Source organism: Palaemon carinicauda, unplaced genomic scaffold (genome assembly GCF_036898095.1).
Source record: "Palaemon carinicauda isolate YSFRI2023 unplaced genomic scaffold, ASM3689809v2 scaffold1, whole genome shotgun sequence".
In the NCBI taxonomy this organism is placed as follows: Eukaryota; Metazoa; Arthropoda; class Malacostraca; order Decapoda; family Palaemonidae; genus Palaemon; species Palaemon carinicauda.
The window spans coordinates 1335001-1347500 of NW_027168481.1; the positions used below are offsets into that span (position 1 = coordinate 1335001).

Genomic DNA, 12500 nt, shown 5'->3' on the forward strand with positions numbered 1-12500 from the left:
GATAAAGAAGGAAATAGGGGAACAAAAATGGCGGGAGGGGGGGGGGGCCCAAGGCTGGTGGGAGCGAGGGGAAGGCCAGCCCGGGCTGGCGGGAGGGGGGAGGGCCCGACCTGGCTGGGGGGAGTGGGGAGGCCTGCCCGGGCTGGAGGGATGGGGGAGGGCCCGACCTGGCTGGGGGGAGTGGGGAGGCCCACCCGGGCTGCCGGGAGGGGGTGAGGACCGCCCGGGCTGGCGGGAGGGGGGGAGGACCTCCCAGACTGGCGGGAAGCGGGCAGCCCCACCGAGCCAACAATATACAGTTGCTGTATCTAGCTTATTTTTAAAAAAATACATTCTTTGTCTCCAGTCTCCAAAATCCAAAATAAGTCTTCAAAAAGTCTTCAAATAGTCTTCAAAACGCTTCTCAGATGGAGGTGTAGACACAAATTCTATTTTTCCTTTGCTTTTGTATGAAGACCACTGATTTCTTAGCTCTTAAATTGTCAGCTATTTTCTTCAAGTTATCAAATTTTATATATATATATATATATATATATATATATATATATATATATATATATGTGTGTGTGTGTGTGTGTGTGTGTATATGTATATATACTGTACATATACATGTATATGTATATATATATATATATATATATATATATATATATATACATACATATATATTTATATATACATATACACACACACATATATATATATATATATATATATATATATATATATATATATATATATATATATATATATTTATATATACATATACACACATACATATATATATGTATATATATATATATATATATATATATATATATATATATATATATGTGGATTATTAGGCTTATGTGTTTTGATTAACCCGTACATATAAGGCAACGATGCACACACAGTACAAAATCTTTTAATCAATCCATCTTTTCCTCGTAATAATGTTTTTATTTTCTTATTAAAATTACTATTGACCTTTTCAAGTGGGTTAAAATTAAGATTGGGATAAGTTTCTTCGTCACTTAAAAATTTCTAACATTTTATCAACATAGTGTGTGCATAGTGTGTGCATCGTTGCCTTATATATACGGGTTAATCAAAACATATAAGCCTAATAATCCAGTTCGACCCATAATTAGTTCTGTGGGGTCATCGGTGTATAACCTATCAAAATGGCTAGTTAAAGAGTTATCCCCCTTGTTAGGAAACAATTCTGGCTTCTCTGTGAAAAATAATGTTGATTTCCTTAATCGTTTAAGAAGTTACAATATTGATTTTGAATTTAAAATGATAAGTTTTGACGTAACATCACTTTTTACTAAAGTTCCAGTTGATGATTTACTAGATTTTTTAACCGAAGAGTTGCCTAATTATGAATTTTCTCTGCCATGTAATACTATGTTAGAATTGATTAAACTGTGCATCAAAGATTGTAAATTTACTTTTAATGGGAATTTTTATGAGCAAAAATTTGGAATGGCAATGGGTAACCCTTTATCACCTCTTTTAAGTAATATTTATATGGAATTTTTTGAGAAGAAGCTTTTAGTGAATATTTTGCCGGGAAGAGTTTTGTGATTTCGCTATGTTGATGACATTTTTTGTATATGGCCTTTAAATGAAGATGTATCTGTTTTTTTACTTAGACTAAACTCACTGGTTCCCTCTATTAATTTTACAATTGAGGAAGAAAGAAATTCTGTTCTGCCCTTTTTAGACGTAAATGTTCATAGACATAATAATAGATTTAAGTTTAGTGTTTTTAGAAAACCCACCAATGTATCATCTTACATTCACTTTTATTCTAATCACCATATTAAAGTAAAACTCTCTGTTTTTTCCTTAATGTTTTTGAGAGCTCTCAGAGTTTGTTGCCCAGAATTTTTAGATGATGAGTTTTTAAGAATATACGAAATTGCCTTTAAATTGAAGTACCCAAGATACTTAGTTGACGTAGCATTACAAAAAGCCAAAAAAACTTATTATGTAATTGACAATGTAACATCTTTTAATCATGATAATTTATTAGTTTTACCGTATAATGATAGTTTTCTCTGTCTACCAAAAATTTTAAGATGTTTTAAGGTTAATGTTGTTTTTAGAAATTCTTCTACTATAAAGTGTATTTTGATAAAGAACTCTCCGTGTAATAGTGTAGACTGCATATATGAAATTCCATGTAGTGGGTGTAATTTGAAATATATTGGGCAAAGTGGTAAAATGCTGGCAACAAGGATAAATCAACATAAATACTGCGTTCGAGTTGGTAATATGTCTAACGCACTATTCGTTCACATGAATGAATATAAACATTTGATAGACTGGAAGAACTCTAAAGAGCTGCTATTTTGTAAAGATATTGTGAAGAGAAATATTATAGAATCAAGTATTATAAAGATAAAGTCGGATTGTGTTTTTAATATTAGTGCTGGTTTATAAAAATTAGATAATTTCCTCATGATCAATATTGTTCAACAATTCAGAAATATATAATTTGTGTTTACCCTTTTTTTGTGTTTATGACCAGTTTGCGTTCAAGTAAAAATTTTGGCTTTGGGTTGTTTGATTGTTTGACAATGCTAGTTAGCTGACTATGTTTTTCTATCATTTCTCTACTGTTCAAAAAATTTTAGTTTTTTGTTTTTATCATATTTTACTTATTGACGTCCTTCAACTATGTCTCACTTTTTATTGTACGTGTATATATATATATATATATATATATATACATACGTGTGTATATATATATATATATATATATATATATATATATATATATATATATATATATATATATATATTTATATATATGTATATATATATATATATATATATATATATATATATATATATATATATATATATATATATCATAGTCACAGAAGGAGAACCGAGTTTGTGATTTCTTTTCTCCTTTCGGGGCTATAATACTTAATTATTTTATGCTTATCACGTGTTAGCTTTTGGGATATTTACACACGCACATACGCACATACACACACACACACACACATATATATATATATATATATATATATATATATATATATATATATATGTGTGTGTGTGTGTGTGTGTTTGTTTGTATATAATGATAAATTTATAAGTATGTATTACACACCCTCAAAACTGTATTCTCTCTATACCTCGGGATCAGAAAACCAAGGGGGAATCAACTCGGAGATAATACCTTCTGGTCTGCCGGGGAACCGAACCCTGGTCTAGGAGAGAAAATTGGAATTACACACACACATATATGTGTATATATATATATATATATATATATATACATACATATATATATATATATATATATATATATATATATATATATATATATATTATGCCTGTTGTAGAATTGGGGAATATGTTTGAGGTAGCTCTAGCCTGCTGATTAACGCCCAATTTCCGTCACTGCCATATTATCTTATTCTTTTTAATGTGGTTGGCCTAGAAAGCAAACTTTTTACATATGCAGATAGTGCTACTCTCGTGAATTTAGATCTCAATAGACTGCACACATAACAACTGATATATCTCCTTCTGGTATACTGTAAGACAAAGGCCTCAGGCACGTCATTTCATGTCTGGGTTTTTTCTGACTCGATATAATTAGATCATTATATTTTGTAGTCCTCCATATTTCTGAAGTGCTCTGTAGAAAGATTTTCCCCCTTTTTTTTTTTAATCAAACAAGATATTTTCGTTAACTGGAATAGTGATAAAAGAATGAGACATAAATTGTATAAAAGAAAATCTTGAGTGACACTACTCATTCATTGAAGCATGCTTCACGATGCAAGTTTTTTCTATGGAGATTGTAATATCGAAGAGTAAAGGAAATGGAATATAGTACTCCAAATGACCTATTTTTTAATCCAGCTAATGAATACCTTGTCTTGGCTTCACAAAAATATCAAATAGTTCCAGGTTGGAATGGTCCAGGGAAGGTGTTTCATGCTGCCGCGCAGGAGAGATTTCTTTTTTGGAGAGATAGTGAGAATCTAGGAACTAATATTGACGGTCTAAGACGAGCACCGGAGGGGAAGGCCATTCATTTTAAAAATAATGAGAATGTTTGATAAATTAAGAAAGGACCACAAAGGATAAAGAATAAAATAGAGAAACAAAAATGGCGGGATGGGGGGAGGCCCCCCAGGCTGGCGGGAGCGAGGGGGAGGCCCGCCGGGCTGGCGGGAGGGAGGAGGCCCGCCCTGGCTGGGGGGAGGGGGGGAGGCCCGCCCGGGCTGGAGGGAGAGGGGAGGCCCGCCCGGGCTGGCGAGAGGGGAGGAAGTTGCCCGGGCTGGCAGGAAGGGGGGGAGGCCCGCCCGGGCTGGCAGGAGGGGTGGAGACCCTCCCAGACTGGCGGGAGGGGGGAAGCCCGCACGGGCTGGCGGGAAGGTGGGAGGCCCGCCTGGGCTGGCGGGAGTGGGTAAGGCCCAACCTGGCTGGCGGGAGGGGGGGGAGGCCCGCCCGGGCTGGCGGGAGGGGGGGAGGCCCGCACGGGCTTGTGGGAGGGGGGAGTCCTGCCCAGGCTGGCGGGAGGGGGGGGAGACCCGCCCGGGCTGACAAGAGGGGGGAGGCCCGCCCGGGCTGGCGGGAGGTGGGGAGGCCCGCCCGGGCTGGCGAGGGGGGAGGGGTTGGCCTGTTCGGGAGGGGGCGAGACCCGCCCGGGCTGGCGGGAGAGGAGGAGGGCCGCCCAGGCTGGCAGGAGGGGGGAGGCCCGCCTGGGCTGGCGGGAGGGGGGGAGGCCCGCCTGGGCTGGCAGGAGGGGGGAAGGGCCGCCCGGACTGGCGGAAGGGTGGAGGCCCGCCCGGGCTGACGGGAAAGGGGAAGGCCCGCCCTGGCTGCCGGGAGGGGGGGAAGGACCTCCCAGGCTGGCGGGAAGCGGGAAGCGGGCAGCTCCGCCGAGCCAACAATATACAGTTGCTGTATCTACCTTATTTTTAAAAAAATACATTCTCTGTCTCCAGTCTCCAAAATGCGAAATAAGTCTTCAAAAAGTCTTCAAATAGTCTTCAAAACGATTCACAGATGTAGACACAAATTCTATTTTTCCTTTGTTTTTTTAGGAAGACCACTGATTTCTTAGCTCGCTCTTAATTTGTCTGCTATTTTCTTCAACTTATCAAATTTTATATATATATATATATATATATATATATATATATATATATATGTGTGTGTGTGTGTGTATATGTATATATACATATACATGTATATACATATATATATATATATATATATATGTGTGTGTGTGTATATATATATATATATATATATATATATATATATATATATATATACATATATATTTATATATACATATACACACATACATATATATCTATATATATATATATATATATATATATATATATAATATATATATATATATATATATATATATATAATATATATATATATATATATATATATATATATATATATATATACACAGTATATATGTGTGTATATATATATATATATATATATATATATATATATATGTATATATATATATGTATATATGTGATGCTTAGTTGGGCATTTTCTTTTTCTTTCATTAAGCACCACTTTAATATTATTTTAATTAAATAAATGTATCTCTTCAATCCTTTCAGTGCAAAAATATTATTTAATTCTAGACCCTCAGGAAAGTGGGTGATGGTAAAATGCTGTATAGTTCCTTAACTTTACTTCTGGAACTTTGATGTACATTAGCTTTACAGTAATCTTCTACATGGGTTTAAATACAGACTGGAACAATATATATTCTTGAAGATTGGAGGCTGCAACCGTAGACTTCTGCTACACTTCAGCATTCGGGATGCGAAACACTTGACTTCTATTTATGCGGTTTGGGGATCGCTTCTTCATAGCTGTGTCTTCTCATGGACACGCTTCTTGGTAATTTCTCCTTCATCGAAGATAATCTCGTACTTCCCTGTTGAAAAGTAATTTGTTGGCAGTTAGGGAATTCGGTCCCTTCGTTGTCCGTCTTTGTAAATATCTTGTTGTTAACTTGACGTTTCATTAGTGCAGCCCATTTTGTGCACCAGAGGTAAGGCCTCCCCCATGACGGGGGGAGAGGGAGAAGGGACAACCGATATTCGCGGTTACTTGTATGGAAGAGCTGGTTCCTCGATGCGCTTGTTGCTTAAGTATCCCAGAACAAGGGCGTTGTAATTGTGTCACGTCATGTGACTCTTCTTGTGTTCTATTGGTCCCTTCTTCTGACGTAATGGTAACGTCATACATATGTCACTTCCGATTTCTCGGCAAGGTAACCGACGCGCATTCCATCTGCGTTGTTTTGGCCAATTTATCGCTTATGTCAGCACTTTTCACAAACAGTGCCTCTCAACTACCCTCTCGCTTCAACTTCTTTTTTCTCGTCTCTCTCTCTCTCTCTTTCTTTATTTCAATGTCTCTCTATCGTTTAACTAACGAATAAAACTCATAAAATACTTGATCAAATACACATATCACCTTATTCAGTATGAAATATTTTCCTTTACCTGACACCACTCGGTCACATACCTGAATTCCTGTGGAATTCACATCTTATTAACTCATTTCATGGTTTACCCAAAAATAATTCATCAATAATTCATCATCACCAAAAGAAATACATTTCAACACAATAAATCAAAAACATCAACATCAAATAATATGCATTTCAATGCAATAAATCAAAATCATCATCATCAAATAACATGCATTTCAATGCACTAAATCAAAATCATCATCATCAAATAATATGCATTTCAATGCAATAAATCAAAATCATCATCAAAATAATATGCACCTTAGTGCAATAAATCAAAATCATCTTCATCAAAAGAAAATCATCATCAATCATTTTTAAAATAATGCAATTGCATAAGTTTATCATCAATATAGGTTTAGGAAAAACTTCCTGTTCCCTTCAAATAATTCAACACAATATTGAAACATATTATATTTCTTAATTCTTGATAATGAAATATTTAACCCTCAATTCACTGGGTACGTAAGGCAAAATTAGTAATGTCTTCTGTGTTCAACTGTGCAATCAATTAGGAAATGCCTTCACCTTTAACTTCTATTCAATTCATATTTTCCATTACCTATGACCTTAAAATCTTGGTCTTATTGATGTAAACACAAAAATCATTTCTTCAATGCAATGCAATAAATGGCAGAAAATAAATGTTCAAACATACATAACATCAATTCAAATCAATCAAAATATTTCTGCAACAAAATAATTATGTGTCATGCACATTATAACTCATCAAGAGTATTACTCATTTGTAATCAGTATCAATAAACATTTGTAAAACATCATTATGGTACCTTATTTACTCATCAATATTATCATGATAAATCATTGTTAATTAATGGCAACAAAAGAAATATTTCTCACCTTCTTCATAAAAATAATGAGCAAAATCAAAAATTCAAATATATCAATGTCTTAAATCATCAAACATCATAATCATTTCATAATAAAGAAACATATTCAATACATAACAAAATCATGTTTATAAATTTGAATCTTATTTGCACCTTGTCTGCGTATTATTTTCATCTCAAGAACTTCAATTCTCAACTATATATATATTGCACTCAGAAGGGTATTCATAAAATTCAAGTGACAGGAACTTACATTTCAATGTTAAAACTTTTCTTTAAAGAAATTAATTGCAGACTGTCTCAATTAAAACACCTTATTTATCCTTTCTTCAAGGATTCATCTACTACACAGGCATAAAAATCAATTCGTGTGTTTCCACACACACTCTTTTTTGTTAACTTCAAAATGAAAGGTTTAATTATTGTAATTCATCATATGTACTTAATTGTTCACTATTACCTGCATAATTATTATGGGTCTAAAATATCCCTTTGAGACATTCAACTTCAAAGTTCATTATTGGTGCACATCTTATCTTTTAATCACTTAAATCTTTCTTTCTTCATAATTATTTAAGTTAACTTAATCATCATCAAAACATAATAAAATTCATTGTATACATGCATGTTTATCATTGTTACACGTGTTACACCAAAAAAAATATCAATCAATGCATCGCCTATAAAATGCAGTAATAATTCTTTTGCTCTAATGGCATCATTATTTATTCAAACTTGCAAACAAAATCAATACATTTGTAAATATTCAATCACCTATGGGTTCATATTTCACCTGTCTTCATTACCCATAACTTTATCAAAAACTTTTCATCTTAGTTTGCAACTCAATATTCTCTGTGGTCCCTTAATTAATTGTTTGGAGACATTTATGATTTGGACCTTCTTTGTTGATTACGGAATACATATTCAAATTCTAGGATAACACACTTTACATAATTAAAAGATTTCACTCATTTGTTACCCTCAATATTTGTTTGAGTGCCCAGATATTTTTTTTATTTCATTTCCCAAGGAGTTTGGTAGTCTTTCTTAAATCTACCTAACAAAAAAAAATGTTTCCCATATACCGAGTTATTTCAAAGTAAATTCGTTCACTTTAAGTAATTGTTATTAGTCTTCTATGTTGGTCTATATATAGTTCGCAGGACATCCTCAACCCCTTGCCATTATTTTATTTGCCCCCCTTTCTCTATTTGAACTTGACTTATCATGGCTTAATTCACCCTTCTTACTACAAGAAAAATATTGCACAGTTTTCATTAATCTCTAGTAACTTCGGGAGCTTTGCTCAAGAGAATATCTATAGACACAAATGTCTAATTACTTATCCTGGTCTCAAATTATTCTGTTACAGACTCATCAACCATTTCTTTGTTAAATCAAATTCTATGTAGACCAGTATGTTTTTATCATTTGTCAAGTTCTGGGAACAGAGTCCCTGGTAATCCATTGGTATCACCACTATGGGATTGAGAAAATGCAATCGTAATTTCTAAAGGATTCTTACCCTTATATGACCTTTATACTTCTTATATGTAGGCTTTAATTTTACAATCTCAAACATCTATCTTAGGTCAAAAATTAATTCATCATCAAATGCAGTCTTTGATTACTGGATGTCCTACTAACTTGAGCATGAGTTTTTGTTAGTATTTTGTTAGTATGTCAGGAATTTCTATTCATGAACAAGTATTTCTCCCTATTCCTTGTATGTATTCCTTTAAGCAATATGCCATCCTGTTATATGATTCGTATTTTTGGGAGTAATTCATCTACATCATTCCTATTAACCTTTGGTTTCTCTTGTTCTATTTTAATTCTTCCTATTTCTAGGTCTCCTGCCTGACAACTGAAACAAAATATTGGTAGTTATATTTCCTTTTAACATCTTCCTGTCCTTTTAAATATCCTTCTTTTATCATCATAAACCTACCAATAAAGTGATTTATCCTGGACAAACATCCAGTACTTTAAGGCTCCTAAGATTCCTTTTATTCTTTCATCCACAATAGTCCTTCTTGGAAAGTAAAATCACAATCATTCTTATGAGCAATAAGCACATATACTCTATGCCCTAAACAAATTTTTAAACTTCTCTAGACCATTATTTGGATAATCTATCCTACTCGGTTACTATCATTTAATTTAAGACTACTCTCATGATTCAGTACCCTTCTTCGGGTTTTACATTTTTAATGAGACATTTCTTTTTATATTTATGAGGCTTCACACATTATTTTTATAACTCCTGGTTAAGAGATCGGGTTAAGGTAATGTAGGATCAAAATTAATTTCTCTTCATTATTTATAGCCTTCTATTTCATTTGCACACTACATATTTTTAGGTTAACTTTATTTTAAGGCTTGGGTAATTTAGCAAATACTGCTTATTATCCCTAAGATCCTATCATTCCAAAAAAAAAAATCTTTTTCATCTGTCAATCTTAGTGGAGCAGGATTTCCACTTTAACCCTTATTTCTCTACATATCTTAAATCTATCTACTCTGTTTACTTACCCTATTCAAATCTAGGGATGGGTCACTCTTTAATCTGGCTCTTTATCCTGCTATTCTCCCTATTCTAGACTAGTTCTATTGTTATTATGGCTCTATATTCTTACCAAACTTAGTAACATCATTCTATAGGCTTATTCTTTCTGTCTCCAAATTTAGATCATCATTCTGTCAATAGTTAGAGGAGCTGAGTGATCCCGTCGACTTCACTCTAATTTCTAACATTCTTCGAAATGCTAATAGCCGTGAATGGCTTGTATTCTTTGACCATGGTACTGACAATATTTTACTCCTCAATAATCGAGCCAAACATTATTTATTTATTGGGATAGACATGTCATTTATATTCTACTTATGATGATCTACTAGTCTAACTTCTATCCTCATTGGGTAATATATCTCGGGAGATTTATAAGGAGTCTTATTGATTCATTTTAACACTCACCGTGTTCGTTATGGGGCGTTGGCTGATAGGTAATATTTCATGATTCATACCGGTATTTAAAAAGTTTTAATAAGTTTTTGACAGTTTCTCTGGGCAGGTTCTGGCGCCGATGTTTCTATTCTTTTCTGCCTAACCTATCGCCTGCAATGGCTAATCTCTGCCTATTTCTCATCTATCCCTACTTCTATGCTCCTTATGGTAAATTTTTGCCCCTTTCTGATTACCTAACTGTAATCTCTACTCCTTTATTTTAGAAGTCATTACCCGCCATTCAGATGAGTTATTTTATCCGGAGTAGTATTAATTAATTAGTGTGCTTGTATTTTCCTTCATCTGAACTGCATTATTGTCTCTTTTGACAGACTCTGGCATCCTATTTTTAGTTAACCTATCTTCTTTATCTCTGCGGGTTATTTTTATTTAGGCATCATTATGACTTCTCTAGCTAAATTCTAGCTTTTTATATTTTCAGTACTGATCAGACTTTATTTATTTAATAGCATCATAGCTCATTTATTATTCATATGCCTATATCTTCATCTTAAATCTTTGTGCCTAACAACAACATATTTCTTTTAATTCTATAAGCCTATAGCTTCAATTGCCTATGACATTTATTTCTTGGAATTCCCTCTTATTTAGGCTATTCTATTTTATTCACTGTATTTCTGTCGACATTCTATTTTATTTATATGGCGCCTGTCATATATTGACAAGAAGTATATCTATTCTTGGCTACTCTTCCTATTTCTCAACTTTATTTCTCCTTGTCTTTTTAATCAATTTTCATTTCCCTTTCTTAGTCTGGAGTCTGTTTCTCCTGTCAAACTCGTCTCCTACAAAGTGGCCAGTTTTGTAAAAGACTTGTCTTTGACAAGTAGAATCATACCCTGACTATCTCATTTTTTTCTTTTCTTTATTTTAAGCCTGCACTTCTCACAAACAAAATTCATACTTCATCATTGTATCGTTTTTTGAACGATATCTTAAGGCTCTATTGGGAAATGTTACTAAAAAAATGACATCTTTATTCATCATTTGGCACATTTTGGCATTTAAGTCTCTACCTAACCTGACGGTTCATACCCCTTGATTTTTACTTGTTTGCATTTCATTTCTGCATATCATTTTATTTTCCCCCTTAAAATTTGGAAGCAGGTATTTCTCAATATTCTATCACTGTATTGCATCCTAGTATATCAACTATATTTGCCAGAGTCTCTATAAGATAAAATAGTCACTTGCAACGTGGATGTACCTCCGCTACATATGCCTATCTTTCCTATATAAAATTTTTCGTCTTCCTGACTTCCTCTTTATTCGGCTAACTATTTTTAATTCCTTTCTTTTCACTATTTGGAGGATTTGTATTTCACTTTCTTTGTGCCGGAGGGCTTTATGAGAAGTGTCTTTGTTTAATTTCTTGTCGGGGTTCTTTATCTCTGTGCCTGCCTTTCTCCCTGTATGCTTTCCCTTTTTTTCATTATTTTACCTGATTTCTATCCCCTTTTTATGTAATCTTTCCCTAGACCTAAATGTGTCATCTTTATTTCTTTAAACTGTCTTTGACCTAAATTTCTGCCCATTATTCTATTTAACTCTAGGGTAATTTTTGCGCCTCGTTCCAGTCTGCTGTTCGAACTTCCCTGCATTTATTTAAATTACTCAAAATTTCTCTGGTAGGATTTTGTGGCTATTAGTCCCTTAGGATTTTTCTTCCTGATTTCCTATCATTTTGCTATTTTCCCTTTACTTTTTGTAAAACTCATATCTAGGATGCTATTTTTCACATTTTTTAATGCCTCATTTATTTATATATATATAGGGAATTATCATTAGCAATAAACTTACCTTTAGCAAAGGAATCCTATTCTTTTTTACTGTTGCTACGTGATCCTCCATTTGTGTGGCAAATCCATTTACCGAGCCACCCTCATATTTTACCTATAGGAACTTTCGTAGATTTGTTAACCTGTCTGTCTCTTTGACTGATCGCCATAATTGCCTACATTATTTTTGAAACTCACTCAGATTTGCTGCATTTTTAAATTACTTACCATTCAAGGTTATGTGAGCATCACTTACATTTGTATACACGGTTAACATAGCCTGTTTAATTCTGCTG

The 12500-nt window shown here is 34.2% G+C and overlaps 1 protein-coding gene across 1 annotated transcript in view; it reads right to left on the bottom strand.

The window, feature by feature from the left end:
• LOC137635194 (uncharacterized) overlaps window positions 1-4954 on the bottom strand; it is a 31006-nt gene extending 26052 nt beyond the window's left edge. Inside the window, exon 1 of the mRNA XM_068367655.1 lies at window positions 4237-4954. Within this exon, the coding sequence (XP_068223756.1) occupies window positions 4237-4954 (718 nt within the window). The remainder of the gene's footprint in view (window positions 1-4236) is intronic.
• Window positions 4955-12500: the final 7546 nt, after the last annotated feature.